This window comes from Aspergillus homomorphus (assembly GCF_003184865.1).
Source record: "Aspergillus homomorphus CBS 101889 unplaced genomic scaffold BO97scaffold_19, whole genome shotgun sequence".
NCBI lineage: Eukaryota > Fungi > Ascomycota > Eurotiomycetes > Eurotiales > Aspergillaceae > Aspergillus > Aspergillus homomorphus.
The window spans coordinates 55,274-82,333 of record NW_020291905.1 but is presented as its reverse complement, the minus strand read 5'-3'; the positions used below and the strand labels follow the sequence as shown (position 1 = coordinate 82,333).

At 54.6% G+C, this 27,060-nt stretch overlaps 12 protein-coding genes across 12 annotated transcripts; 6 read left to right on the top strand and 6 right to left on the bottom strand.

The window, feature by feature from the left end:
• The first annotated feature begins 123 nt into the window (after window positions 1-123).
• On the top strand, window positions 124-1,744 carry BO97DRAFT_369257 (branched-chain amino acid aminotransferase). Its single transcript, XM_025692734.1, has 2 exons — window positions 124-508; window positions 610-1,744. Exons 1-2 carry the CDS (start codon window positions 436-438, stop codon window positions 1,695-1,697), a joined length of 1,161 nt encoding a protein of 386 aa, XP_025551127.1. The 5' UTR covers window positions 124-435; the 3' UTR covers window positions 1,698-1,744.
• Window positions 1,745-1,853: 109 nt separating this feature from the next.
• Window positions 1,854-4,808, bottom strand: BO97DRAFT_443383 (uncharacterized protein). Its single transcript, XM_025698363.1, has 2 exons — window positions 4,429-4,808; window positions 1,854-4,272 (listed from the first exon to the last, which is right to left on the bottom strand). The coding sequence occupies exons 1-2, from the start codon at window positions 4,647-4,649 to the stop codon at window positions 1,878-1,880; spliced, it is 2,616 nt and encodes an 871-aa protein (XP_025551126.1). The 5' UTR covers window positions 4,650-4,808; the 3' UTR covers window positions 1,854-1,877.
• A 314-nt stretch (window positions 4,809-5,122) lies between these two features.
• Window positions 5,123-7,032, bottom strand: BO97DRAFT_405710 (homoserine O-acetyltransferase family protein). Its single transcript, XM_025695251.1, has one exon. The coding sequence runs from the start codon at window positions 6,974-6,976 to the stop codon at window positions 5,378-5,380; it is 1,599 nt and encodes a 532-aa protein (XP_025551125.1). The 5' UTR covers window positions 6,977-7,032; the 3' UTR covers window positions 5,123-5,377.
• Window positions 7,033-7,274: 242 nt separating this feature from the next.
• Window positions 7,275-7,803, bottom strand: BO97DRAFT_405709 (uncharacterized protein). Its single transcript, XM_025695250.1, has one exon. It carries the CDS (start codon window positions 7,635-7,637, stop codon window positions 7,425-7,427), a length of 213 nt encoding a protein of 70 aa, XP_025551124.1. The 5' UTR covers window positions 7,638-7,803; the 3' UTR covers window positions 7,275-7,424.
• Window positions 7,804-8,615: 812 nt separating this feature from the next.
• Window positions 8,616-9,549, top strand: BO97DRAFT_405708 (A4/G1 family peptidase). The gene has a single exon (XM_025695249.1). It carries the CDS (start codon window positions 8,682-8,684, stop codon window positions 9,519-9,521), a length of 840 nt encoding a protein of 279 aa, XP_025551123.1. The 5' UTR covers window positions 8,616-8,681; the 3' UTR covers window positions 9,522-9,549.
• Window positions 9,550-9,566: 17 nt separating this feature from the next.
• Window positions 9,567-10,543, bottom strand: BO97DRAFT_390842 (thioredoxin family protein). Its single transcript, XM_025693788.1, has 3 exons — window positions 10,269-10,543; window positions 10,139-10,214; window positions 9,567-10,048 (listed from the first exon to the last, which is right to left on the bottom strand). The coding sequence occupies exons 1-3, from the start codon at window positions 10,309-10,311 to the stop codon at window positions 9,757-9,759; spliced, it is 411 nt and encodes a 136-aa protein (XP_025551122.1). The 5' UTR covers window positions 10,312-10,543; the 3' UTR covers window positions 9,567-9,756.
• A 249-nt stretch (window positions 10,544-10,792) lies between these two features.
• BO97DRAFT_405706 (nucleotide-diphospho-sugar transferase) lies at window positions 10,793-12,482 on the top strand. The gene is made up of 3 exons (XM_025695248.1): window positions 10,793-11,350; window positions 11,441-12,102; window positions 12,219-12,482. The coding sequence occupies exons 1-3, from the start codon at window positions 10,879-10,881 to the stop codon at window positions 12,321-12,323; spliced, it is 1,239 nt and encodes a 412-aa protein (XP_025551121.1). The 5' UTR covers window positions 10,793-10,878; the 3' UTR covers window positions 12,324-12,482.
• A 238-nt stretch (window positions 12,483-12,720) lies between these two features.
• BO97DRAFT_470553 (glycine decarboxylase subunit P) lies at window positions 12,721-16,373 on the bottom strand. Its single transcript, XM_025699958.1, has 2 exons — window positions 13,082-16,373; window positions 12,721-13,018 (listed from the first exon to the last, which is right to left on the bottom strand). The coding sequence occupies exons 1-2, from the start codon at window positions 16,209-16,211 to the stop codon at window positions 12,963-12,965; spliced, it is 3,186 nt and encodes a 1,061-aa protein (XP_025551120.1). The 5' UTR covers window positions 16,212-16,373; the 3' UTR covers window positions 12,721-12,962.
• A 747-nt stretch (window positions 16,374-17,120) lies between these two features.
• On the top strand, window positions 17,121-18,832 carry BO97DRAFT_405704 (tRNA(Thr) (cytosine(32)-N(3))-methyltransferase). Its single transcript, XM_025695247.1, has one exon. It carries the CDS (start codon window positions 17,241-17,243, stop codon window positions 18,381-18,383), a length of 1,143 nt encoding a protein of 380 aa, XP_025551119.1. The 5' UTR covers window positions 17,121-17,240; the 3' UTR covers window positions 18,384-18,832.
• A 642-nt stretch (window positions 18,833-19,474) lies between these two features.
• Window positions 19,475-20,743, top strand: BO97DRAFT_369236 (acyl-CoA dehydrogenase family protein; the record flags this gene model as incomplete). The annotated part of the gene is made up of 2 exons (XM_025692733.1): window positions 19,475-19,670; window positions 19,734-20,743. The coding sequence occupies 2 exons, from the start codon at window positions 19,475-19,477 to the stop codon at window positions 20,741-20,743; spliced, it is 1,206 nt and encodes a 401-aa protein (XP_025551118.1).
• A 1,164-nt stretch (window positions 20,744-21,907) lies between these two features.
• Window positions 21,908-24,663, top strand: BO97DRAFT_470550 (potassium ion transporter). The gene is made up of 2 exons (XM_025699957.1): window positions 21,908-23,676; window positions 23,728-24,663. The coding sequence occupies exons 1-2, from the start codon at window positions 21,964-21,966 to the stop codon at window positions 24,547-24,549; spliced, it is 2,535 nt and encodes an 844-aa protein (XP_025551117.1). The 5' UTR covers window positions 21,908-21,963; the 3' UTR covers window positions 24,550-24,663.
• A 295-nt stretch (window positions 24,664-24,958) lies between these two features.
• Window positions 24,959-26,965, bottom strand: glr1 (glutathione-disulfide reductase GLR1). The gene is made up of 3 exons (XM_025693787.1): window positions 26,455-26,965; window positions 25,536-26,368; window positions 24,959-25,466 (listed from the first exon to the last, which is right to left on the bottom strand). The coding sequence occupies exons 1-3, from the start codon at window positions 26,883-26,885 to the stop codon at window positions 25,033-25,035; spliced, it is 1,698 nt and encodes a 565-aa protein (XP_025551116.1). The 5' UTR covers window positions 26,886-26,965; the 3' UTR covers window positions 24,959-25,032.
• Between the last annotated feature and the right edge of the window lie 95 nt (window positions 26,966-27,060).

The window sequence follows — 27,060 nt, the reverse complement described above, 5'->3', positions numbered from 1 at the left end:
CTGACCGAATGCCTCGGAAGGATGCCTTAGTCCAGAATTCCATGACATGCAGTTAGTCCTAGTGGAGCCTGACGTCAAAAATAGCGTCTGTAGACTGTAGATTTATCAATTGGAAGTATAGATCCTCTTCAATCAATGTCGAATACGAAGCCAGACGAGTCTTACCAACCATCAGGCACACATGGTCACGGATACGAAGACCCTTGAGGGCGCAAACAAGCAGTCCACCAATCTGATGTTCAGTTACACTCAATTCAAGCCGCGCCCTTAAGACGACATAAGAAAGACCCGCCGCCCCTCCGCGGTCTTCATCATCCATGACTCAGTACCAGATATTCTTCACTATTTAGTCTGGACCACCTCACCACCACCCTACAACCTATTCTCAATTCAAGCCTCTCGATCCAGTCCTCACAATCAAGCACACAATACACCATGACAACCCACTTCCCGCCTCCCCCCGTCAGCTCCATCGACTGGAACAACGTCGGCTTTAAAGTCCGCGATGGTAAGTCCGCAACCACCACCTAGGCCATGAAACCTCCAAACCACCACCCTCAGCCCCTTCCCCCTTCTTAGTAGCAAAATACTAACCATCTTCTCGAAAAGTCAACGGCCACATCGAAAGCCACTACTCAACCAGCACATCGACATGGTCGGCGCCCAAATTCGTCGCGACCCCGCACCTGAGCATCCACGGGATGGCCCCGGGGCTAAACTACGGGCAACAAGCGTACGAAGGGCTGAAAGCATTCCGACACGCCGGCGAGGGCAACAGCAACGGCAAGATCACGATCTTCCGGCCGGAGCGCAACGCAGTGCGGCTGCGGCACTCGGCGGAGTTCATCTCGATCCCGCCGGTGCCGGAGGCGCTATTCGTGGAAGCGGTGCAGCTGGCAGTGGCGGCGAACGCGGAGTTCGTGCCGCCGCACGAGACGGGCGCGGCCATGTACATCCGGCCGCTGGTGTTCGGGTCATCGCCACAGCTGGCGCTGACCGCGCCAGAGGAGTACACATTCGTGGTGTTCGTGATGCCGACGGGCGTGTACCACGGCGTCAGTGCTGTGGATGCGTTGATCCTGGAGGACTTCGATCGCAGTGCGCCGGAGGGGACCGGGTCGGCGAAGGTCGGTGGAAACTATGCGCCTGTGCTGCGGCATAGCGCTAAGGCGTACCGCGAGGGATTCGGGATTACCTTGCACCTCGATAGTCGGACCCGGTCTGAGGTGGATGAGTTCTCCACGTCCGCGTTCATTGGGGTCAAGAAGGCTGCGGATGGCTCGGTCACCTTGGTGCAGCCTGATAGTAAGAATGTTATTGACTCTGTCACGGCGCAGTCGGTGCTGGAGATCGGTACCCGACTGCTCGGCTATAAGGCCGAGCGGCGGCGCGTGCCATACGAGGAGATCAAGGAGTTTGACGAGGTGATTGCCTGTGGAACGGCGGCGGCGCTCGTGCCTATCCGGAGCATCACGATGCGGTCGAGGAACGATAAGTTTGAGTTCCAGAGCGGCGGGGAGGCGAACAATGGCGGCGAAGTCTGCGTGAAGCTTCTGCAGACGCTGAAGGGGATTCAGAACGGGAAGGTCGAGGATTCCCTTGGCTGGAACTTGACCGTGGAAAGACCGCCGCAGGAATTGTTCGAGGGTGCGGGCGCGCCTGAAGAGGCCGAGTCGAACGGTGTCAATGTGCCTTGAGAAAAAATCTATAGCGGGATCTAGGTAATCTAAAAGTAATACAAGACAAGGAAATGCTTTCAATCATCATTGCTCGTATTGGCATTGCGGCTGTCTACTCTATCACATTAGGAACATGAAACCATTCGTTAATGAGATTTACATTATCATTTTGGCCATGACAGACTCATGTATCCTACATTAATCACTGCCACTCCCACTGTCACTGTCGCTCTCGCTCTCACTTTCGCTTTCGCTCTCTTCCTCGCTTTCACTGTCCTGATCAGCTCCAGGGATGACTGGCTTTGCTTTTGACTGGAGATGCTTGCTTGCCTCCAACTCTCTAGCCCTCTGCTGCTCCGCTAGTTCCTTCTGCCGTCTCTCTTTCAATTCTTTCAGTGAAGAATGAGTCGCCTGGGGAACCCCGCGTGCGTGCGACCAGGTGACAGTCGTGGGAGGGAGTCGGGACAACGGCGGAGACTTCGAAGTGAAAGGCGTAGACGCATTGGGCCGATGGGTGACGTTCTGCGTTGAAGGTGGCGGACTGTTGTCTTCTTCAGACTCCGAGCTTGAGTCTGAATTTGAATCTGATTCCGAGTCAGACCCTGAACTTGATCCGGTGAGATCGAGCTTCGTCGGCGTCGTTGACCCATTTTTAGCCTGTGTACTACGAGCTGGAGTCGATGTCAAGGAGCTCTGGACCCGTGGAACTGACCCTCCTTGCGTCGGTTGAGGGGTTGGGGTGCCATTGGCTTTGGTCGCGCTTTTCGAACCGGCCGGTGTTGTACGCATTGGTTCGACCTTTTTGGTTGGCTGTAATGACTTCGTCTTCGAAGATGCTGCAAGTAGGCTCTTCAAGAGCCCCGATTTCTCGACCTGCTGACGCAAGTCTTTGAATTTATTCCGTTGCTCTCTCTTAGCAGAAGCTTCGTTCTTCCGTCGGCCGTTTGGGTTGGGCTTCTGAAGTGCATCCCATGTGTTCAGCACTGCCTTTAACAGAGGAATGCCGTTATGATCACAGCCCTGCTTTGTGGCTTTCTCCAGCGTCTGTCGTGCTTCCGCCACCCACGCTTTCGCTTCAAATTCATCGAATACGGCTTGTTTGGTATTTTCCTTTGCACCAGGCTTAGGTATCATAGGAGATTGATCGGCAACTTTCGTATCCCGGACTGCTTCCTGTTTCTTACTAGTGCCACTGGACCCTCTTTGAGTCGACGCGGGTGCTGGCCCGGATTTGGTCACAATGAGATCAACATTATGAGGAGACGATACTGTTCCGCGGCGTTCAGGCTGCTCGTCAGCCGATGTGCCCTTGCACAGAGTTGTTGGGCCCCCTTTCATTGGAGTCGCCAGCTTCGATGGGGTTCTCTGAGCACGTGACGGTGAGCTAGGCGAGGGTGCGCGCACTGCTGATGGCTTGCTAGAAGGGCTGCTGGTGATGCCTAATCCAAGGCCAGACTTAGGTTGCGCTCGGGGTGAGCACTCTCCGAGGCCCAAACGTCGCCCAGCGCCTGAGAAAGACGGGGCTCTATCACGACGGCGCGGCGTGCTGGAACTAGCCTCGGCTTTTGTCAAAGAGTGCGCCGAGGTGTCCTCCACTGCTTGGGTACTCTTAGGCTCCTGTCGTCGCGGCTCCTTGTTGGGCTTCAAAGTCTCCGGGCTCAGCTTTCGCTTACGCAATGCATTGTCTTGCAGAGCATCGGCGTTTGTACTGCCGGAGACATTGCCCCTCGGATTACTTATCCCCGCATGGGCTGGTCCAGAAGACAGATCGTCTAGCACTACTTGGGTTGTAGCTCGGGTCGTCGTGGCCGCCCGTTCTAGAGTCTCCAATCCTTCATTGATGTATTCAGGTTCACTTTCGTCGATGACGATCTCCATGATCTCGCTTTTGTTGGGACGATTTTGCTCGACGCCGACATCACTCTGCAACGGGGCATGCAAAGGGTCTGTTTCCTCTTCTGATATAGTCTGCGGCGCCCTCACTTGACTCGAGCTGCTCTTGGCAAATAGTGGGTGTGTCTTTAGGATGCTTGATTTGCTCTCCTTGCAATGCAAATCGCCCAATTCCTGGCTTTCCGCCCGCTTGTGTGTAGGGGTTGGCGCGAATACACTAGCCGTCCGTTGACGACGTTGCAGTTGCTGCTGAGCGATCTGTTTGTCTAAGTGTGGAGGTGATCCAGGAATCTCATCTCTCTCAACAGAGAAGACAGGAATATCGCGAGGGCGCATTAAACTGTCATGCATACTCCCTGCTGAAGAGGTCGTACGGTTACGAGCCAATTCGAATCTGAAAGCATCCTTGGGGTCTTCATAGATGGTCGGGAATTGGTTCATTTCCTTCTTGATGATCTCCTTCTTGATTTGCCTCTGGCGCTCAGCGTCTTCTGCAAGAGCATCCCAGTCGTGAGTAACGGAGGGCAATCGAACAGGTGTGTATTGGCTTGGCTTCTGAATGACGCGGACAGTGGCGCGCTGATCGGAAGCATCCTGACGAGCCTTGCCTTGGTTGACGAAGACATCGGCCACAGTCAATTCAGCATCGAGGTCGTAGTCATCGTTCTCATCGTCAAGCAGCTTTTTGATCTCGAGAGGTCTGTTCATCCAGCGTCTGTTAGCACACACGAAGCACCCGCGGACAACGGCACACTCTTGTCACTCCAGTCGCGCTGAACTTTGCTCGAGCGAAGGTGGGAAGGCAGGCCCACGCCATGGGATCCTTCATCTCTGGTTAAACCAAACAGGTACTTACTCGGCATTCGGTCTTCTCTTTTTCCATTTCTCGCATATGATATGGGCCAATTCGCCCAGATTCGTCTCCTCAGGGCTATCGAGTACGACCAAGAAGCTATCTATCTCCCGGTCCCGGAATTGAGGCTTTGCGCGACCAAGGCCATCACGATCAGTCGATGACGATGCGCCCTGCAGCTGCTCGCGGGAGAAGACTTTAACACCGAGTCGCAAAAGGACCATGTCGGAGGCGGAGCGTGGAGAAACACGAGTTGTAGGAGCGATAGGCGATAGCGATCAGGAAAGAGTCTATTTACTCCGTTGATTGCGGAATTGTTTGTCTGTGCATGTAAACACTGTGAAGAAGATCTTTCGAGGAGGTTAGGAAGAGGGAGAGGGAAGTTGAAAAGGAGTGGTAGAGGCGGGGTAAGAGGGAGAGAGGAAGAGGAGAGGGAAAGGTTGGAAAGGGTGGGTGACTAGAAACATAACACAGAGCGAAGTGTTATATGAATGAAAAGATCCCAGGTTGCGACAAGGTGAATGGAGGCATCAAGTGTTCAAGTTGTGTTCGGATTTAACGATCTGTAGCAAAATATAATAAATTGTGATCGCGACCAATCATTGGTTGGCGGGAGCGCAAAGCCCACGCGTTTCACCGCCCGGTATCCACGGGTACACTGCGCGCAGTCACGTGCCAGATCATCGCCACCAAATCGGGCTAAATGACTTGAAAGTACTAAGAAACTCCACGGTAGTGCAGGCTGGTAGCGAAGAATTAAGGTAAACGATTTATGTCCTTATGCTGATCATCTCTTCTATGTACTTGCCTACATAAAGAACGGCTTTTCTGGCTTCCTGATGACACTGATCCAGGTCAAGTCAGCTGGGTATGTAAAATGTGACCACAACCTCACCAATGCCAATAAAAGTACAGTACATGTGGTATCTCAATTCAAATTCAAGTTCCACGTCTACTGCAAGAACCTTTCCACTGCGCCTCCAATGTTCTTCAGGTCAAGGAGGAACGTATCATGTCCAAAAATTGAAACATCCTCTCCCAATTCAATATGCTCCACAGTCTGGTTCCCTGTGGCGCGAAGCGTCTCTGCGATTTCTCGCTGTTGCCAAGCAGGAAAGAGAATATCACTGGCGACCCCGATGACCAGGACAGGGTGGTTCTTCAGTGGCGCGAGTCCACGAACCAGGTCCTGCGGGGGCGTGTCCGGGGCCTCTCCACCCTCAGTAACAGACTGGTCCATCGAAGGCGTAGACGCAGTCTGGAACGGCTGTTCTTCGTACGGCTTGGTGGGAAGGGTCAAGCTGCAGGTGATGTTGTTCTCCTGGGTATCGTTACCACCCTCGGCAATCTTGACTTCATTGGCTGCTCTTCGCTTCATGGTCTCTTCTTGATGGGCATACCCCAGATCAAACAGATCCATGGCCTTGGAGACATAAAGGAGACTGTTCGGGTCATACTCCAAGCAGAATTTCTCACCCGCATGGTCAAGGTATGTTTCAATCAAGAAGTCTGGGCAAAGAGCGGGTTGCTTGCTGGGATCCGCACGCTTGCGTCCAAAGCGCATCTCCCATTCGGGGCCACTGCGGTATGTTACCGTAGCGATCTCTCGAGCGAGCTTCATCCCCGAATGAGGCGGCACGGAGTCATAGTAGAAACCCCGGGCCCACTTCGGGTCCATCATCAGCACCTGGCGCTGCGTGTGTCTCATCGCAATGCTGTATGGGTGGCTTCGGGCGCACCCGCTGATACTCACAACTTTGCCGATGCGCTCCGGGAATAGGACACCCGCAGCGAGACTTTGCATACCGCCCATGCTGGAACCAACAGACGCATACAATTTTTGAATGCCCAGTGAGTCAAGGAGACGGAATTGTGCCCGTACCATATCGTCTATCGTAAGGATGGGGAATCGAGTGGCGTATCTCTTGCCGTCTGAAGGGTCGATCGACGAAGGTCCAGTGCTTCCGTAACATCCTCCGATAACGTTCGTGCAGATTATGAAATGCTTGTTCGTGTCGAGAGGCTTGCCGGGGCCAATAAACTTCTCCCACCAGCCCGGCTTGGGGTTGGTTTCGGTGCTGTGTGCGTGACTCGATGCCGAAAGACCGGTGTGCAGCAGAATGGCATTGCTCTTGTCCGCGTTCAATTGACCCCACGTTTCATATGCAATATTGAATTCGCGGAGCACGCCGCCCCAGTCGAGGAGAATCGGATCTTCGCAGTGAAATTGTTCGTGCTGTCCGGTGGTATAGGAGGGTTCGGGTCCGGATTCGAGCGACCGTGCGGAGAGCTGGGCAGATATGGCATCCTGAGCATCGAGGCAGGGAAAGGAGAGGGCTGGATTGGATGAGTATCTGGTTGTGTTTGATTGCGCGGTGGCCGGCTGTGCTCTGCGCTGGGAAGCCTGATATAATGCGCGGGACTGCAATAGGGAGCTGGCTCGGAGAACTGGACGCTTCGCAATCAAAGTAGAGAGGCTATTGCGCTGAGTCAATGATCGTACGACCCTCGAGACTCGGGGAACCGAGCGCGCCATGCCTTGTGGGCCCATGGTAATCCAAGCGAAGCTTGTATATCAAAGAAAAACAAAAGCAAGAAAAACGAAATGATGCGGATTGATCGGTGACTCGGCCGGACTCATGTTTTATCGTCTGCCACATGCGCAGGACGGTGGGAGTGCCTAAGGCCGTAATTGTCAGCCATGCTTTCATGGCGTCATTTGCGATGCTCCTGATTGGCCTTCTAGATTTCAAGCACATTATGTAACCGCGTCAGGGCCGATAACGGCTCAATAAACAACCGTACTCATGCACTTTACTCCGTAAGTGTGATTCTATCCACACCCATGTCAGCTACTAGGCTGCCTGCCAGTCATCAATTAGAATTCGGTCTCAATTGATCCTGGTCCTCAAGCTTCGGGTCCAGACTCCAACTTGTTGCTGCAAGGGTCCGTCGCACTACTACCCGCGAAAGTCCCGACGGGCGATCCACACTCCATACTAAACCCCTTCGCCGAAGCCGACACAATCACCAACAAGAGAAAAGTCATCTTCTTGAGCTGCATCTGGTGCTGCACACGACGAATCGAGACAACTTTTTCTGCCTACTGTCTCCGACTTGAGCTTTTCACGCTCAATGCACCATCTTGTCGCGAGATCTATCGTCAATGCCCCGGTATATGCAAAGCTGGCTAGCCATGATACAGGTTTCATTAACTGATTAAGCTGGTTACATGCAAGACAATGACAATTCTGTTTACAAAATGCAAAGCAGGGAGACTCCTATTTCTTAAAATCAATCCCGTGGTGACACAGGAATTACTCTCCCATGCCAACCCAGACCAGCTGCAGGCCAGCATGGGCGCAGAGTTTGTGTCGGCAACAAGAAGCGTATGACGCACCATGCATTTGCTATGGATTTAAGCGCCAGTTTCCGGACAGTTAGTCCTCTGGTAAGTAATGGGAAATGACCAAGTCACCCAAGTGTCGCTTGCAGTTGCCGAGCGAGCACGCCAGGGCTGGAATGTTGGTTGCGTCGCTTGGCATGTGAGGTATGTGAACAATCGGGATGTCTGCACTCATTACCTGCTGGCTTCGGCCTAGGTGCATTTGAAAGGTGCCCATTACTGTTGATTAGACTGCCTGGAAAGAGACTTTGCACCAACATACGGTATTCAAGCTCTTGCACGCGATCATCAAGCAGGGACTGTTCCAATCTACGAAGACGTCGATACCTTGGCATAAAAGCCAATTTCCCGGAGACTAATCGCTCGCGAATATGTTCGTCTATGCCTGACATCAATTTAAATCTAGTTCTTGTTTCAACAAAGGCTAAATCCGATATGAAACCGCATGCTCTTGGAACTGATCATTACTCGGCGCTTCAATCACGGATCCTATACCAGATCTTCCTTAGATAAGACATCTCCGTTTCGAGATAGTGGACCTCGTGGTCCGATAGCATGACCATTAGCAGACTTCAGAGTCTGGTTCCTGGCATGATTTGACTTTCCCCCTTAGGGATGACATACACACGACCATGGGGTCAACACCCATGACAAGATCGCGGGGTCTATATAATTTCCTAATCCAGATATAGACAAGATGAGCCTGTCCGCGTGCAACCATGTCAAGTCCCCAAGCAGAGTATAAGATAGATGGACGCTTTCCCCGCAAGATAGGTGTTTTAACGTCCACCCCAAATCTAACTCTTCGACTCGAGCTCTTGATCATTACAGTCTACCTTGTCAGCCCACCATGAAATTCCTAGCCTCGATTCTCACTACCACCTGCCTGGCCAGCAGTGTCCTTGCTGCTCCCCGCAATGGCCTAGCAGATCGCATTCAAGCCCGGTCCATGAATCGTGGCTCGCGTCCCCTGCAACCACTCCCATCAACATCAGACTCGAGGAACAATTACCGAGAAGCAGAGGAGTTATCCCTCAACACATCCCACGTCACCTACAGCAGCAACTGGGCCGGGATCGTCCGCGAACAGCCTCCCGTTGCAGGCCCATACACAGCCGTCAGCGCGACCTTCCAAGTCCCCAAGCCCACCGCCGCAGCCAACAGCCGCGGGACGCAGGCCGGTTCGGCCTGGGTTGGCATCGACGGCGACACATACAACGCCGCCATCCTCCAGACCGGGGTGGACTTCTACGTCCAGAACGGCAAAGTCTCCGCCGATGCCTGGTACGAATGGTATCCGGACTACGCGTACGACTTCGGCCTCTCCGTGAGCCCCGGGGATACCATCGTGGCCAAGGTCCAGGCCCTCTCCCCGAGCCAGGGCGTGGCCCTCATCGAGAACAAATCCACCGGTCAGAAGGCGTCGCAGACGATTTCGGCGCCGGAACCGACAGCCACCCTGGCGGGCCAGAATGCAGACTGGATCGTCGAGGACTTCCAGGCGGGCGATCAGCAGGTGGCGCTCACGGACTTTGGCACGGTTACGTTCACGGGGGCGCAGGCGCAGGGCGGTGGTCAGAATGTGGGGGTCCAGGACGGGACGATCATCGAGCTGAAGCAGAATGATAAGGTGTTGACGGAGGTGGATGTGCAAAGCAATTCGAAGTTCAGCGTTACCTACATCGGATGATTCCCGGGGCAGTTGCATGCATGCCTCACGATTTATACTTCATCTGGCGTTCTATTTGGATTATCCTGGTGTACTTACAAGCATGGAGCAATGTCATTTCGTCTTCCAAGATCAGTGTATGGCTTCCAACCTTTTAAACTCACGGTTCCCTAACGCACACACCATGGAAAGAGATATATCCCAACTCTTGCAACTAGCACCACCCTCTGTCCGACCGCCTAAGGCAGGAAGAAATCTAAGCAATGCTCTTAATAGCCTCCTCCAACTCCCTCACATTTCCACCGACCACGCGCTTCTCCTGCAACTGCCCATCTTTATACAGCACAAAGGTCGGCATGGCGCGGACCTGCAGCTCCTGCGCCACGGAGCGCACCTTGTCGACGTCGACCTGAATGAACCGGACATTGGTGTAGGTCTCGCTGAGCTTGCCGATCTGCGGGGCGACAGCCTTGCAGGGGCCGCACCAGGTCGCGAAGAAATCGACCACGACGGGCCCGGACGAGGTGAGAGCCTTGAAGATGACAGGGCTGTGGGTTGGGAATAGGTTAGCTTGGAATTCTTGCGCTTTTCTTGTTTCCTATGTAGTGCCTGGGTAAATGAGAGGGGGAAGCGCATACTTGTCAACCTCGATGACTTTTCCGTGTGGCATGATGGGGGCGGCGGGGAAGAATCGGCTTTTGATGATGCGGAAGACTGGGGGTGAGTTAGTAAAGGATTGATGTTCAATTATTGAGGAGAGGTACGTACGGATCCAGAGGGTGAGTCCGATGATGATTCGAGTGAAATCCATGGCCGGGTAAGGGAAGAGAGCAAGAAGGATCGACTTGGGAAGATCAGTTTAGATGGCGCGGATAATGGCGGATCAGGCGCGATTCCTCCGCCTCGGCTATTGGGGGACAGGAGTTGTTCTCCACTTGGAGGGTATGTCGTTGTATTGATAACCTGGCAGAATAGCGACCACGAGCAGTCAATTGGTGAAGACGCTTGACGTTATTCAGACTCTAAGTGATGACAAAACTCTCCAACACGATCACAGGGTGATTTAAGGGGAGATATGCGACTGTCTATTCATGCATTGCGACAAGCTCTTAGCCACTTATGGCAGGCGGTAGAAAGTCGTCGTGGCAGTAAGATCGACCAAGACCCCGGCGGTGAAGGAGCACTCCATCCAAATTATGCCAGCATAAGATGACTCAGCGGGCACATGCGCCTTCCCCCGATGCATAACCACCACTTTCCACGCAATCCCCTGAAGCAGGCTGATCGATACCTCACATTTGTGTCTTAAGGGCTAATCACATTGGAAGCAATGCCACCAGACTCCTCCTAATCTCTCTATTAGAGCTTTCCACCCACAATGGCCATCAAAAAGGTGCCAACTCTCCCCTACCGTCGAGGCTCGGACGCCTCCGAAGCGGACTTCTTCGACATCCCCGACGAACCGTGCTGGGCCATCATCAAGCGCCAGCTGCGACACCTCCGGACCTGGGTCGCGTTCATCTTCTTCGTGCTCTTCATCCTCTTCCTCCGCCGCGAGAAACCCCCGCCGCCGAAAGTGACCCATATCGACTACACCCGAGTGGACTGGACCCGCTACGCCTACAGCCAATATGCCACCTCGAGCCCATACCTGTGCAACGCACTTTTGACATTCGACGCACTGGAGCGCCTCGGCAGCAAAGCGCAGCGCGTGCTCTTCTACCCCGAGAAATGGGATGTAGTGGTGGAAAGCGACCGGGACCGGGACAGCCAGTTGCTGGCGATGGCGCATGAGAAGTACAATGCGCTGCTGGTGCCGATCGATGTGCAGATGGTCAAGGCAGGAGCAGGTACGTTTCTCAAGTTCTACCACACATGATCGGGACATAGAAATGTCTCCTACGGGGGTCATCACATCATACTCACGCCTCGTATTCTAGGCCCCGGCGAATCCTGGGACAAGAGCACGACGAAATTCCTCGCATTCGGCGAAACAGAATTCGACCGGGTAATCCACATCGACTCAGACGCCACGGTGCTGCAGAACCTGGACGAACTGTTTTTCCTGCCCTCGGCGCAGGTCGCCATGCCGCGCGCCTACTGGCAGCTCCCAGAGAAGCGGCAGCTATCGTCGCTGCTGATCGTGCTGGAGCCGTCATTCAAGGAGTACTACGCGCTGACGGAGGCCGGCGAGGCGGTGACGTACGGGCAGGTCAACACCACCACCAGCTCCTCCGCGGCGGCAGCCCAGGGCGGCAGCCGGTACGACATGGAGCTGATGAACGGCCGGTACGGCGACTCGGCGCTGGTGCTACCGCACCGCCAGTACGGGCTGATCACGGGCGAGTTCCGCGCCGACGACCACCGCGCCTTCCTGGGCAACGAGTGGGAGGCCTGGGACCCTGAGCGTGTCCTCAGCGAGGCCAAGCTCGTACATTTCTCTGACTGGCCGCTGCCCAAGCCGTGGGTCATGTGGCCCCAGGAGCTGCTGGCTGATATGTTGCCCAAGTGCAAGGTCATGCCTGGTACCATGCAGGAGAGCGGGTGCAAAGACCGCGAGATCTGGAAGAAGCTCTACGATGATTTTCGCCGTAGGCGGAGGGTGAGTGCTCTCCTTTGCTCCCAGAAAAACTTTTTCCCCCCGCCAATGATTATCATGCAATTTCTCGGGCTGGACGAACACCCCTCGCTAACAGCATTGCTTCTCTAACTACATAGGACGTATGTAAGCTTCTCAGCTACCCGGCGCCGAACTGGCCGCCGCGGGAAAACCCCGAGACCTCCTCGCAGAACGAGGCACCTCAACCTCAACCTGTTTCATGATCGCAAACTATACCATAGGCAGTTTTTCGGCGTCATCGGGTGTTTATATTAGATGGGTTGTCACTGGACTTTTTATTTGGGATAGACTGTCGTACTCCAAGCATTTCGCACTGTATATTAGCCACAGGATGGAGGGTATCATGACAAACAAAATCAATGTGAATAATTGTACATAAAGCTGGCGTGCTAGTAGCTTCAGGCGACTTTGACAGAGAAGCATGAACGAGGTACAGCACTGACTCACCAAGCTGTGACTACAAGATATATTCCGAGTCAAGAAGCCTTTATCTAGCCTATGCTTTCTCTGACTTCTGCGCAGCTTACCATCAACTATCCAGCAGCTAAGTGAACAAGCAGAGAAACGAATGATTGAAAATTTTTATATTTATTGAATTTTCCCCCATTGCGCTAAAGTAAGGTAGCAGGCCACCAGTACTGCAGCCGGGGAGCTTTCGCTCTAAAATCTATAACTAACGCCATCCCAAGGTCGTCTATCGTCATGTTGAATCGCATTGTGAGTTGGCCCACGCCATCACAATGCTCAAGGTATAATCCAATGAAGGATGGAATGTTGAAATGGTACTTGCAATACCGAAGAGAGAATTAGGGCAATAAAGTAAAACATGGGTATCATCGAATCTAAGCAGTATCCTCCACAGGACCGCAGGTACAGAACAGGTTCTGGTCACCGTAGGCTAAAGAAGTGAGTTAGCAATCCGTTGGGTAGCAGGAAATGGGTTCGAAGGAGGTTAGCTTACCATCATCCACGCGAGTCACTGAGGGCCAGAACTTCTTCTCCACCAGGTAAGGCAGAGGGTAGGCCGCAGTCTCCCGGGTGTAAGGGCGAGTCCACTCCGTGGCGAGTAGGTCGCGCTGCGTGTGCGGGGCCATCTTCAAGACGTTGCCCTCCCGGGGCTGAGAGCCGCTCTCAACGGCCGCGATCTCCTGACGGATGGAGATGAGAGCATCGCAGAACCGGTCGAGTTCAGCCTTGCTCTCCGACTCGGTCGGCTCGATCATGAGAGTGTTGGACACTGGCCACGACATGGTCGGGGCATGGAATCCGTAGTCCTGAAGACGCTTGGCAATATCAATCGCCTCGATGCCACAAGTATCCTTGAACTTGCGCACATCAAGGATAAATTCGTGCGCGCAACGACCGTTCTCGTTGGTGTATAGGATAGGGTAGTGCTCCTTGAGGCGCGAAAGGATGTAGTTGGCGTTGAGCAGCGTGATCTTGGTCGCATGCGTAAGACCCTTAGCACCCATCATGTTGATGTAGTTGAAAGTGATAGGCAAGATGCTAGCGCTACCCCAAGGAGCAGCGCTGATCGGGGGAGACGAGGTCTCGCCGCGCTTGGACTGAAGATATTCGCTGACGGGGTGAGAAGGCAGGAAAGGGCGCAGGTGCTCAGCAACTCCGATAGGACCAACACCCGGACCACCACCACCGTGGGGAATACAGAAGGTCTTGTGAAGGTTGAGGTGGCACACGTCAGCACCAATCTCACCCGGCGAACACAGGCCAATCTGAGCATTCATGTTGGCGCCATCCATATAGACCTGGCCACCATACTGGTGAACAATCTGACAGGCCTCCTTGATACCAGGCTCGTAGACACCAAAGGTGCTAGGGTAGGTGATCATAACGGCGGCGAGATTCTCTTGGTGCTTCTCACATTTAGCTCTCAGGTCCTCCAGGTCAAGATTGCCAGTCTTAGTGTCACACTTGATGGTGACAACACGCATGCCAGCCATCGCGGCACTGGCAGGGTTAGTACCATGAGCGGAGACAGGAATCAGGCAGATGTCGCGCTTCGAGCCTTCGTGTGCCTCTTGGTACTTCTTGATCACACGAAGACCGGCGAATTCACCCTGAGCACCAGAGTTAGGCTGCACAGTGACCTCAGCCATACCAGTAATGTCGGCAAGTTGCTGCTCCAGATCGTCAATCATCTGAGTGTATCCCTTGGCGGTGTCGGCCGGCATGAAGGGGTGAATCTGGGAGAACTCGGGCCACGAGACAGGAATCATTTCGGTGGTTGCGTTAAGCTTCATGGTGCAAGAGCCCAGAGGGATCATGGAGTGGGCCAGCGACAAATCCTTAGACTCGAGGTGATGAATGTAGCGCAGCATCTCGGTCTCTGAGTGGTGTGAGTTGAACACAGGGTGAGTAAGGTAGTCCGACTTCCGCTCCAAGTTGGCGGGGACGGATGACACAGCGAGCCTGTCTTCAAGGGTAACCTCGCCCTTGCCGACATGGTTGGCGAAGACCTGGAGGACAGACCTCACTTCCTCGCGTCCAGCAGTCTCGTCCAGAGAGATTCCAACCTTAGTGCCATTGACGCGACGGAGGTAGATGTGCTGTTGGCGTGCCGCAGACATAAGAGCGTCGGCTTCCTGGCTGCTAGACAGCTCAACAACAACCGTGTCAAAAACAGCACCGCCATCCGCAGTATTGCTTTTGACAGGAACGTTGTAGCCCAGAGCCGCAAGCTGAGTCTGCAAGGTGGCAGTCATGGACATGATACGCTGGGCAATAGCCTTCAAGCCAGTCGGGCCGTGGTAGACAGCATACATGGCGGTCATGTTAGCCAGCAAAGCCTGAGCCGTGCAAATGTTACTGGTGGCCTTTTCGCGACGAATGTGCTGCTCTCGGGTTTGAAGAGCCAATCGCAAGGCCCGGTTGCCCAGACGGTCCTTGGAGACACCTACAACACGACCGGGGATCTTGCGCTTATATTTGTCGATACAAGCAAAGAAGGCGGCATGGGGGCCACCGAATCCCATGGGAACACCCAGTCTCTGGGCATTTCCGAAGGCGATATCAGCACCAAACTCACCGGGCGCCTTGAGCAGGGTCAGGGCCAAAAGGTCCGTGGCCACACTGAAGGTGCCTCCGGCACTATGAATGGCGTCGCTCAGGGCTTGGAACTCGTAGATTCCACCCTCGGTATCAGGATACTGTGCCAGAACACCGATGAGGTTGTCGCCTTGCTCCTTCACGAGTTTGAAGTCGTCCGCGAGGATATCTCCGACAACCAGGTTGATGCCAAATCCTTCTGCGCGGGAGCGCATCACAGCGATAGTCTGAGGATGGCAGAGACTGGAAACCACATAGGACTTGCCGGGCTTCTTCTGCTTACCCATGGGCATGGTAGCCAGGGACATGGTCATCGCCTCGGCTGCGGCAGTGGCTTCGTCCAGCACGGAGGCATTGGCGAAAGGCAAGCCGGTAAGATCAGCAGTCAAGGTCTGGAAGTTCAGGAGGGACTCCAAGCGACCTTGACTGATTTCAGGCTGGTAGGGGGTGTAGCTAGTGTACCAAGCGGGATTCTCGAGGACGTTGCGCAAAATTACCGGAGGCACGATAGTTCCGTAGTAGCCGGTACCGATATATGTCTTTCCTGAAACATCGATCTCTTTGCGGTAGGTGTCGAGCAGCTTGAGCATGTCGGTCTCACCCAAGCCACCGTGCACACTATCCCGGTACAACTTGGCGTTCGAGCTCGGAGGAGAAACGATCAAATCTTTCTTGGAGAGGATGTCCGCGGGGAGGACCTGCTTCACGAATTCATCGAGAGAAGCTACTGGGGGATCTAGCGTAGCCAGCATCTCCTTGGCTGCGTCTGGAGCAGGGCCGATATGGCGCCTGGGAAAGGTATCGAGGGGTTGGAAGAGATCGCGAGGGTGAGGATCACCGTGGTCGCCAATAGAACTGGTGTAGACATGACGACGGGAGGCAGAAGGCTGCTCGGAGGTGGTGTGAAGAGAACGGAGGAGGGGTATAGATATTCTGCGAGCAGCAATTGAAGAAGGAATTGAGCGTACTCGCGTGCGCAAGGCAAGCTGACGAGAGCCACGCAGGGCGCACCAGGACGCAGCCATAGCTACGGTGGTGAATATGTAGGGAAGTATATGCGGGTATGGAGGAAGGGAGGGAGGGAAGGGAGAGGAAGAGGGAAAGGAGTAGGAATTGACACGACGATGGAAAGACTCAACACATGAGGCGGCACGGGAAATTAGAGAGATGAAAAGAAGAAGGAAAAGAGGTTTGAGTTTCACAAAATAAAATAAAAGGGCGCTCAAGAGAGCAAGCGAAGGAGCATGAATAGCTGTAGAATACCGCGGGCGATCCGGGACCGCGACGGGAAACTCGCATCGCACCCGATATCGCCCTTAGATTCCTCCCCGCAATCCGCGATAAGCAAAGCTCCTCCCGATAAGCTCTTCTTTTCCGCGGGAAAGTCGCCCCGGAATTATCTTCGCGCGTTCCTCCCTGCGTTCAGCAGTCACTTCAAGGAGTATCACTTGCTCGCGACTGAGATATTGTTATTCCAATCCGAACTGTAACACATCTTTACGTCTAACATCACGATCATTGTTTGACTATGATGATGTTTTATTACCACAGTGAAAAATCGTCGGGCGAAGCTTCTACGTAGCTATGATAGCATGCTCAATTCAAACTGTTTTCCCGATGTATGATGCAATTCTATGGAGTATGTCACTGGGTGGCCAATTTGACAGTTCCACCTCATCTCGAAGCCACCTGCCCAAGAGATGGTGATCCAGAAAATGGTGGTCATGGTGCTCCAACTGGCTTTACTGAATGGTACGAGCAGCTGAGCGTAGGTGGTTGTATACGAAGTAGAGCACAGTCCTGTGATGTTGCTAGCCTCAGGTATCCGTCAGGCACTATCACACGTGGGTAACAGTCACATGATTGTCGCTTATCAGTTCCAGTTGCAAGGTTTGCACTCCCCACTGATTGCCTCCTGATTGAGCGAGCCTGAAGGAAGATTTTCTCCCCCTCGATAAGAAAAGTGGTTGCAACTTGCGATACACGCCCCAATCCCGTTCGTTTTCCCATCCTTCTCACGAGTCTGCTCTCCACCGGGGCCACCTATCGCCAATATGTCTCCTGTCCCGATCGCCCCCGCGTCCGATGATATCGCGACGATTCTCCAGTCCGTCACACCCCCCGCGATGGCCCCGCATCGGTCGCACGACCCTTCCAACAACCAAAAGCGGAGTGATCCCTTCCAGTTCGGCTCTCGGTATCTGGAACAGGGCGACGACGTGTTCGAGTTCAACGCCTGGGACCACGTAGAGCCCGATGACGAATTCAAGGCTTTCGCCGAGGGGCAGTATGCGAAGCAGCGCGAATCTCCAGTATCCGAGTTCGACAGAAATCGCTTCAATGCCGATCCGGCCAAGTGGTGGAACCTCTTCTATAAAAACAATACCTCCAACTTCTTCAAGAACCGCAAATGGCTGCGCCAGGAGTTCCCCGTCCTTGACGAAGTGACTCGCCCGGGTGTGGGCAAGCGGGTCGTGTTGGAGGTCGGTGCAGGCGCCGGAAATACCGCTTTCCCGCTGTTGGAGAACAATGAGAACGAGGAGTTGATGGTTCACGCTTGCGACTTCTCCAAGACCGCTGTCCAGGTGATCCGGGACAGCCCCCAGTACAACACCAAGCACATTACGGCGGACGTGTGGGATGTGAGCGCGACTGGGGACGAATCGCTGCCTCCCAACGTAGCCGAAGGTTCGGTTGATGTGGTTGTGCTCATCTTCATCTTCTCTGCCTTGGCTCCCAACCAGTGGGAACAGGCTATCCGCAACATCTACCGCGTCCTGAAGCCAGGTGGTAAGATCCTGTTCCGGGACTACGGGCGGGGCGATCTCGCTCAGGTCCGGTTCAAGAAGGGCCGGTACATGGGAGAGAACTTCTACATCCGGGGAGATGGCACGCGCGTGTACTTCTTCGACCGGGACGAGCTCGAGAAAATGTGGGGTCAATGGACTCCGGAGAAGGGACTTCCCAAGGGCCTGGTGGCTGAGACAGAGGGCACGACCAACGACGAAACCACTGCGACTGAAGAGACGGCTGCCACCGAAGAGGCTGGCGTCTTTGAGGTACAGAAATTGGCTGTCGACAACCGATTGATCGTCAACCGTCAGCGCAAGATCAAGATGTATCGTTCCTGGATCCAGGGACACTTTGTCAAGACTGACAAAGCCGCTGCCGCTGACAATGAGAAGCACGAATCTTGAGTATGCATGGCACTAGATTAGAGTGTTATTTCATCGCGATGTCACCGCAATAGTGGCCATGTGAGGCGACTATTGTGCTCTCTCCGCGTGGGCGTCCATCGCCAGAGGAGCAGCTGGCTCATCCGAGGCTCTCATCCCCAGCGGGGGACCGCTGATACATTCCGATTCGCGACACTGGCAGGTTCAATAATTCGCTGTCACTCATGCCAGTTGCAGTCTTCGCTCATTGTATGGTCATGAACTCCGCCTTGCTCCCGGATTGTCAACGGCTTACCGGCACTATGATTGTGCGTGCGGGAGAATCCTGTCGGCAACACAGCTCCTCTCATGCTCGATACTATAATATCATGATTGAATACTCAATCATAGAACGTACGACGTCATGAACGACACGATCACTGCATTAGATCTACATTATCTACATAGAGAAGAATAGAGCAACGAACCTGATTTTGGGTCAGAACATACCTTGTCCGTTACCGTAATATGGCTGTAATCTCGTCGACTTGAATGGCAAGTATAATACCAGGTCTCAACTCGCTATATGAAATGCGAATGGAAGGATTTTATTAATGGCAACCCGGCTTCCAGTAGTCACGATGTTGGGGCGCATTACTGGGCTTGGCCGAGGTTGGAAGTATATATTGTGATTTGGCCAATTGATGGTCACCTAAATATGCTGAGTATCAGGCTACAGCAAATCCAGGAATACGAGTTTTCAGGCCTATTCTCACGAAACTTGTCACCCGAAAGTCATACTTAGAATTGCAGCTGTACTGAAAGGGCGACTCGGTCTCGGCTATATGGCAGGGAGAAGGCTATTAGAGAGTGGCGGGGATCCATCTGTATACGCCGATCATCATAATCTCCAATTACATATATCAGGCAGTGCTTCCACTGGCACTACTTGCTGTCAACTTAACTTGTTCTCCGTCGAAGAATTCTGTATATTCATCACCTATTCTTAACGTACAATGTCTCGTCTGTACGGGTTAGCTCGGGGAATCTGCCGGCGAGATGGTTCCCTGCGAGCGTCCCTCCTCCGATCCCCAGCCCGCTGCGGCTTCTCCACTACCACCGCACGCCCGTTGATGGAGCTGACGGGCTTCACGGAGGAGCAACTGACCGTCCGAGATGCTGTATCAGGCGTCTGCTCCAAATTCCCCAACACCTACTGGCAAGAGTGCGATCAGAATGAGCGCGATCCCAAGGAGTTTCACGCCGCGCTCGCGCAGGACGGATGGCTAGGCATTGCGCTGCCGGAGGAACTTGGGGGAGCTGGACTAGGTACGGAGCGGTGATATTTTCTCTCAACTAGTATTCTGTATTTACTGATGGAACGATGGCCAGGTATCTCGGAAGCAACGATGATGATGCAGACCATCACTCAATCGGGCGCAGGTATGGCCGGCGCCCAGGCCATCCACGCCAACGTGTATGCGACTCAACCGCTGGCTCGGTTCGGTACGCGCGAGCAACTGGAAGAGACCATCCCCAAGATCATCAACGGCACGTGGCGCACGTGCTTCGGTGTGACGGAGCCGAACACAGGCCTCGAGACGCTGAAGCTGAAGACGCTGGCGACCAAAGTCCCCTCCCGCGATGTCTACTCGGTGAGCGGGCAGAAGATCTGGATCACCTGTGCGCAGGTGGCCTCGAAGATGATCCTCCTAGCGCGGACCACACCGCTGGAGGAGGTGAGCAAACCGACCCAGGGACTGTCGCTGTTCTGCATCGACCTCAACCGCGACCAATCGGGCCTGGACATGCGCAAGATCAAGAAGATGGGCGGCCGAGCGGTGGACGCCAACGAGGTGTTCTTCGACCAGTATGAAGTGTCGGCGAAGACGCTGATCGGGAAGGAGAACGACGGATTCCGCATCATTCTGCACGGCATGAACGCGGAACGGTGTCTACTGGCCGGCGAGGCCTTGGGGTTGGGCTATGCGGCGCTGGAGCGAGCAGCGCAGTACGCGCAGGAACGAGTCGTCTTCGGCCGCCCGATCGGACAGAACCAGGGCATCGCGCATCCGCTGGCGGATGCGTACATGAAGCTCGAGGCGGCCAAGCTGGCCACCTACCATGCGGCGCGTCTCTACGATGCCTCGCGACACGATGAGAGTATCCCTGCGCACTCGGTGGGAGTGGCTTGCAACAGTGCGAAATATGTCGCGGCCGAGGCGGCCTTTACGGCGTGTGAGCGGGCGGTGCTCAGCCACGGTGGAATGGGCTACGCCATGGAGTACGACGTCGAGCGCTACCTACGCGAATGTTTAGTGCCCCGGATTGCACCAGTCAGTCGCGAAATGATTTTGAACTACGTGAGTGAGAAGGTTCTGCAGCTGCCTCGGAGTTATTGAGGGGGGTTGTATGACACAGTTGGTCAAGATTGAGTTTGGTAACATATCATAATTCGACATAGAAATCAACGACCCGACAACTCTGATCCCTCTCTTGCGGTGACAGGGCCTAGAATCTCTGGATGCATGACCTAGCCTGGAGATCGTCGTTTTTGTTATTGATGCGCAGTGTTTGCTGTTCTCGGACGCGGCGCATTGCAGGCATGGCTGTTTCCGGCGGTTTGATAGAACCTGAACGTTTTCCCAAGCGCAGCACTGATTGGGGACATCGAGAAAAAAAGCAAAAAAATGGCGCAGAAAATTTTACCTCTCCACTTCTGGAGACAACGGTAGTGAAAGTGTCGGAGCGTCCAGGGAATCTGGGACTAATCTCAGGCACGCATAGTGAAGACGGCGCTGTCGAACCAGGGAATTTCCCTGCCATATGCGGCATTTTCTCGCCCTCCTGCCCCTGTGCAGTGCTTCGTAACTGGTTCTGTCCTTGTTGACGATCGCAGCTATCTAACAGAACTTTTTTCTTTAAAATAATTTCTTTTTCTCTGATTGCCGATATGCATCAGCTAGGGAAAAAAAAGCAAACAAATGCAGCTAAAAAATAACCTGTGAGGCAGTGATTCGTCAATTGCAGTTGAGGATTGATCCATGGCGGCCGGCGACCTTTGGCTGCTTTTATTTTCTTTAATTTTATTTTATTTCCTTTTATTTTCTTTGATTTTACTTGGTTTGATTGACCGGAATCTAGTCTCGGCTGTTCCGCACTCCTGTCATCGATTGCCATTGTTCTTCTGTTCTTCTGTTCTTCGACCCTTTCCCCATCTTCCTTCTATCTTCAATCAAACACACACCCACTTTGACCGGCCTGACTCGCTCCGTTCACTAAAAATGCTTAACCTGCTCCGTTCGCCCCGTCTAGCTGCTATCGTGGGTCTTTGACCTACAGCAGTTCCGCAACGGCCTCCATCCGCTCTGGTCCTGCGCCCTTTTTCTCCCCCTCGTCGTCACCGATCGGCAGGCAACCGCAGATTCCCCGAATTCCTCCCACGCCTTCCCCCAGTCGGTCATCCTTTCTTCCCCTCCTTCTGTCTCCTCGTGGTCCCTTGAATTTTTAGATCTTCTTACTCCGAAATTCTTGACATCTTGACTGACTGTCCCCCCCCCCCTCCCCCTTGTTCCGTTCCCTTCCTTTTCACGGAGCAAGCTCCGTGCGGTAACACCGCAGGATGTTTTCCTCCATCTTGCGATGGGCGAACACCGTCACCTCGCGCATTCCCTGGGTGAAGGGCTTGGGCCTGAACTATATTCTTCTCCACTATATCTACATCATTTTCATGATCCTCCTCACCTCCGTCATTATCTACCCCGGTGCCAGTCTCACCTACACCGATGCTTTGTTCCTCTCCGCCAGTGCGTCTACCCAGAGCGGCCTCAACACGGTGGACCTCAACACCCTGTACACCTATCAGCAAGTTTTCTTGTACATGACATCTATGTTGACGACTCCCATCTTCATCAACACCGTTCTCGTCTTTATCCGGCTTTACTGGTTTGAAAAACGTTTCCAACATGTTGTCCGCGATGCTCGAGCCCTCCGCTACACGCGCTCTCGACAACGCACTGTCACTGAAGACAAGAACGGGGCGAGCTATGATCGAGAGGAGGCTGGCGTCGGGAACCGGCCCATCGTGGTACTGCGGAATACCCTAGACCGGGTCCGTTCGCGAGGTCATAGTATCAAGTCACCAGAGGAGAATACCTCGCCACCGGCGTCGCCAACCGCTCGACGCAATGACGAGAGTAACACGGAGGATCCAGAAGCAGCGCTGACTCGGAAGCTGGCGTTTGGCTTGGGAAATGGAGTGGGCAGTCTGCGCGTGCCTGCACAACTAAGCCCCGAGCATCATATCGCATTCTTGGAGAACCAGCGGAGGAGCAAAGGAGCCCTGCGGATTCCGAGTCCCCGGGAATATGATCGGGGTGGTGTGCCGCAGGTGCTGGAAGAGGAGGAGGATGCGGAACCGCCCGTCAAAACAACGGCGGATGGGTCCGATGAAGAGCGGAGTCCGAATGACACCAGGGATGGATCCGAGAACGACGAGGAAGAGGGCAGGAGCAAGGATGGGGACGAGGAGGATGATTCTCAGTCTCGTCGGATGGATGGTCCCCATATTACCATCAACGAGCCTGAGATGTTTCGGACGCGGACGAGGAATGAGACTTTCCCTCGGATGGACTCTCGCCCTACTTTCAAAGAGACGAAGGACGACCCTGACAACTCTCCGCTGGCTCGCTCAACGACCCGGCGGCCTACGTTCAACAGCGTCTTTCGATCCCTCACCCAGGAGCGTGAGCGGCCCACGCAGCCTTATTTGAGTTGGAATGCCACTGTCGCCCGTAATTCCAACTTCGTTGATTTGACCGAGGAGCAGCGAGACGAGTTGGGCGGTATCGAATATCGTGCGCTGAAGACCCTGGCGGTGGTCCTGATCTCTTACTATGTCTTGTTCCATCTCTTGGGCGTGATCTGTATGGTGCCGTGGATTATGACTACCCACTGGGGGTCGGTGGTCGAGCAAATCGGACAGGGCCGTCCTTGGTGGGCCATTTTCGTGGCCCAGTCAGCCTTCAACGACGTCGGATTCAACCTCACTCCAGACTCGATGGCCTCGTTCCAAGGGGCCATCTTTCCACTCCTGCTCCTGGGATTCCTGGTTGTCATCGGTAACACAGGGTTCCCGTGCATGCTGCGGTTTATTATCTGGGTTTCTTCCAAGTTCACCCGTTCGGAGACACCTCTATGGGAGGAGTTGCGCTTCCTTCTTGATCACCCTCGTCGATGCTTCACTCTCCTCTTTCCTCGCAATGCTACATGGTGGCTCTTTGCCATCTTAGTGCTGCTGAATGGAATCGACCTGGTCTTTTTCATTATCCTTGATGTGAGATTGCCTATCCTTCTAGACGTTATACCATGCTAATACATGCGGTAGCTGAACGACTCAACCGTCACATCCTTGTCGCCGGGCCTTCGGGTTCTGGGCGGCTTGTTTCAGGCAATCTGCACGCGAACTGCCGGGTTTACGGTAGTCTCCATCTCAGACCTGCATCCCGCGGTCCAGGTGTCCTACCTGATCATGATGTATATATCCGTGTTTCCCATTGCCATTTCCCTGCGACGCACCAATGTCTACGAGGAGAAGAGTCTGGGTATCTATGGCAACGGCGAAGAGGAGGACGGGGACGACAACCAGACCGCGCCCAGCTACATCGGCGCTCACTTGCGGAAGCAGTTGAGTTTCGATCTGTGGTACGTGTTTTTGGGCCTGTTCATTATCACTATCGTCGAAGGTGGGCGTCTTCAAGCCCAGGACGACTACTCGTTCCAGATCTGGTCCGTGCTGTTCGAGGTCGTGTCCGCCTACGGCACCGTGGGCATGTCCCTGGGCTACCCCGGGGTCAACGCCTCATTCTCCGCGGAATTCCACGTGCTCTCCAAGCTGGTGATCATCGCCATGCAGATCCGCGGCAGGCACCGAGGTCTGCCGTACGCTCTGGACCGCGCCATCCTGCTCCCCTCGGAATCGCTCAACCAGAACGAAATCGCCGACGCAGAGCGCCGCATGCGCCGCCGGGCTTCCAGTCTGAGCCAGATGTCCATCGACCGCGACCAGAATCACACCCCGCCTCCGCCGGAACAGAGCGCCACGACGGGCCACGATCCCCGGGATCACTATCCTCGGCACTCGATGCAAGGCGACGGGATCATCCGCCGGCACTCGACTTTGCGCTCCCAGCGATCCCAGCGTGTCTGAATCTTGGAAACAAAAGAAAAGAAAGTTCTAATCCCTTTATTCCTTGCGAATCTGTCTGGTGGTGTATTACAAGCGTATGTGGGAAGATCGTCGGTTCTTTTTTTTTTTTTTTTTAGCCTGATTCTTAGCGGTTTCTTTCTTAGAGCGTGTCGGGACTCCCGACATCCAGTTTATACTCCCTGTCGTTTCCGGTGTCTATAAAGCTAATTGGCGGGATATTACTTATTCCATTTGTACATACAAACACACGTATACAAGATGCTCCCGGGAGGATAGGCGTGGGAGACGGGAACGAAGCTGGCACAGCAGGCTGTGTGTTTTGGTTCTTCTACTATCGTCGTTTCTTAGATCAAGATATATATGGACGTAATGGGTCATACGACAGTTTTCTTTGGGAGATGCATATATCATCACTTTAAGTCTGTAGTATTTCTATCCCTCCTCGTTTCATCTACTATACACAGAAACAATTCCGAGATAAATCTACCGCAGGGTCACCAGCTCCTCAGCACTGGTGGGGTGGATAGCGACGCAGCTGTCGAAGTCCTTCTTGGTGGCGCCCATCTTGACGGCGACGCCGAAGCCCTGGAGCATCTCGCCGCAGCCCAGGCCCAGGATGTGCAGGCCGACGACCTTCTCGTCGGGGCCGGCGCAGATCAGCTTGAACTCGGTGGGGTTCTGCTTCTTCTCCTCGGCCGGGTACAGGTCGTAGTACATGGCGGTGAAGCGGGTGTGGTAGACCTTGATCTGGTCGTCGCCGTACTTCTCGCGGGCCTCGGGCTCGGTCAGGCCCACGGTGCCGACTTCGGGATGCGAGAAGACGACGGTCGGGATGTTGTCGTACGACAGCTTGGCGGTCTTGAACTCGGGGCCGCCGAAGATGCGGTTGCCGAGTTGGCGGCCGGCGGCGATGGCGACTGGTGAGAGTTAGTGGTTAAGAATGTTGGGCTAAAGGGGGGAGGGGATGGGAGGGGAATATAACATACCAGGGGTCAGCTCGGCTTGGCCGGTGACATCACCGATGGCGTAGACACCGTCGACACTGGTGTTCTGGAACTCGTCGACGACGACGTGGCCGTTCTCGTTCAGCTTGACGCCGGGGACGTCCAGGTGCAGGTCCTCGACCTCGGGGACGCGGCCGACGGCCCACAGCAGCTCGTTGACCTCGGTCTCGGAGCCGTCGTGGTGGATCAGCTTCAGCAGCTTATCCTTGCCCTTGCCGTCACGCAGGAGCTGCACCTCCTTGAAGCCCTGGTGGCCCTTGTGCACGTGGATGCCGACCGACTCGTAGCGCTCGGTCATGGTCTTGGAGATCATCGGGTCGAACTTGCGCAGGAACTCCTGGCCGCGGATGTACATGTGCGTCTCGACGCCCACCGCGCCCATCACGCCCGCCAGCTCCACCGCGATGTAGCCCGCCCCCACCACCGCCACCTTGGGCGGCAGCTCCTCGATCTCGAAGAACCCGTCGCTGGTGATCCCGTGCTCCGCCCCCTTGATGTCCGGGATGCTCGGCCGCCCGCCCGTCGCGATCAGGATGTGCGGCGCCGTGTACCGCGCCTTGCTGCCGTCCTCTAGCGTCACCTCGATCACCTTCGGCTCCACAAACCCGGCCCGTCCGTGCACCAGGTCGATGCCCTCGCGTCCCCAGTTGCGCTCGTAGACCCCGTTCAGGCGCTCGATCGTCGCGTCCCGACGCTCCTTGAAGTAGCGGTAGTCAATGTTCACGTCTGACGGCACAGTGTAGCCGTAGTGCTTCGCTGCGTGCAGGTTCTCGTTGATGGACGCGAAGTTCCAGGTCATTTTCTTGGGCACACAGCTGCAGGTCGAGGGGATGGGTTAGCGTAGGCTCGATGGCCAAGGGGAGAGGGCTATGAGGGCTTGATAAAGGGCTGGTGAACGTACCCTACGTTGACACAGGTACCGCCGGAGCGACCGCTCTCCACGATCAGGGTCTTCGCCCCATACCAGCCGGCGGCGCGACGGCCGCTGCCACTGCCGCCACTTCCACCGCCCAGGACGATGTAGTCGTACTGCTGAACCTCAACGGGAGCCATCTTGTTTGAGTCGGCGGTAGCAGAGGTGGAGGAGAACTGCCGTGTAAGAGAGGTGAGGCGTGCGATGGGAGTAGAGGTCGGCTGTCTCAGAGAAGCAGCCAGCACGTTTCGGTGATTGACAAAGCCCGAGTGGGAAGCTGTAGCTATGCTTCTGCTGCCAAGATTTTGCAGGGAGACTGCAGCAATTGAAGATGAACGGACGAAGAGAGATGTGCAGTGAGGAAGCCGGTTCTTAAGTACCTGCGCTGGGAGGGAACGAAGCGAAGAACAGGTGCGCATTGGTAAATTGAAGAAGAAGGAGGATGGTGGGAGAATGAGAAAGTGAAGATCAGACGCCGAGGCGGAGGGGCAGAAAAGGCAGTTGGACTGGCGGGGAAGCCGGCAAAGACCGAGAGCGATGGGGCTGAGGACAATTGGACCATTTAAAATTATCCTGACGCCATCTGCATTGAAC

Bases quoted from the DNA above. Each gene is read 5' to 3' on its own strand.
- BO97DRAFT_369257 (XM_025692734.1), top strand. From the start codon at position 436: ATGACAACCCACTTCCCGCCTCCCCCCGTCAGCTCCATCGACTGGAAC. The intron at 509-609 runs GTAAGTCCGCAA...CTTCTCGAAAAG, and splicing joins CGGCTTTAAAGTCCGCGATG to TCAACGGCCACATCGAAAGC.
- BO97DRAFT_443383 (XM_025698363.1), bottom strand. From the start codon at position 4,649: ATGGTCCTTTTGCGACTCGGTGTTAAAGTCTTCTCCCGCGAGCAGCTG. The intron at 4,273-4,428 runs GTAAGTACCTGT...CTGGATGAACAG, and splicing joins AAGAGAAGACCGAATGCCGA to ACCTCTCGAGATCAAAAAGC.
- BO97DRAFT_405710 (XM_025695251.1), bottom strand. From the start codon at position 6,976: ATGGGCCCACAAGGCATGGCGCGCTCGGTTCCCCGAGTCTCGAGGGTC.
- BO97DRAFT_405709 (XM_025695250.1), bottom strand. From the start codon at position 7,637: ATGAAACCTGTATCATGGCTAGCCAGCTTTGCATATACCGGGGCATTG.
- BO97DRAFT_405708 (XM_025695249.1), top strand. From the start codon at position 8,682: ATGAAATTCCTAGCCTCGATTCTCACTACCACCTGCCTGGCCAGCAGT.
- BO97DRAFT_390842 (XM_025693788.1), bottom strand. From the start codon at position 10,311: ATGGATTTCACTCGAATCATCATCGGACTCACCCTCTGGATCC. The intron at 10,215-10,268 runs GTACGTACCTCT...ACTCACCCCCAG, and splicing joins CGGACTCACCCTCTGGATCC to TCTTCCGCATCATCAAAAGC. The intron at 10,049-10,138 runs GTATGCGCTTCC...CCCAACCCACAG, and splicing joins AAAGTCATCGAGGTTGACAA to CCCTGTCATCTTCAAGGCTC.
- BO97DRAFT_405706 (XM_025695248.1), top strand. From the start codon at position 10,879: ATGGCCATCAAAAAGGTGCCAACTCTCCCCTACCGTCGAGGCTCGGAC. The intron at 11,351-11,440 runs GTACGTTTCTCA...CTCGTATTCTAG, and splicing joins GATGGTCAAGGCAGGAGCAG to GCCCCGGCGAATCCTGGGAC. The intron at 12,103-12,218 runs GTGAGTGCTCTC...CTAACTACATAG, and splicing joins ATTTTCGCCGTAGGCGGAGG to GACGTATGTAAGCTTCTCAG.
- BO97DRAFT_470553 (XM_025699958.1), bottom strand. From the start codon at position 16,211: ATGGCTGCGTCCTGGTGCGCCCTGCGTGGCTCTCGTCAGCTTGCCTTG. The intron at 13,019-13,081 runs GTAAGCTAACCT...TCACTTCTTTAG, and splicing joins AGTGACTCGCGTGGATGATG to CCTACGGTGACCAGAACCTG.
- BO97DRAFT_405704 (XM_025695247.1), top strand. From the start codon at position 17,241: ATGTCTCCTGTCCCGATCGCCCCCGCGTCCGATGATATCGCGACGATT.
- BO97DRAFT_470550 (XM_025699957.1), top strand. From the start codon at position 21,964: ATGTTTTCCTCCATCTTGCGATGGGCGAACACCGTCACCTCGCGCATT. The intron at 23,677-23,727 runs GTGAGATTGCCT...TACATGCGGTAG, and splicing joins TCTTTTTCATTATCCTTGAT to CTGAACGACTCAACCGTCAC.
- glr1 (XM_025693787.1), bottom strand. From the start codon at position 26,885: ATGCGCACCTGTTCTTCGCTTCGTTCCCTCCCAGCGCAGGTACTTAAG. The intron at 26,369-26,454 runs GTACGTTCACCA...CTCGACCTGCAG, and splicing joins GGTACCTGTGTCAACGTAGG to CTGTGTGCCCAAGAAAATGA. The intron at 25,467-25,535 runs GTATGTTATATT...AACTCTCACCAG, and splicing joins CCAAGCCGAGCTGACCCCTG to TCGCCATCGCCGCCGGCCGC.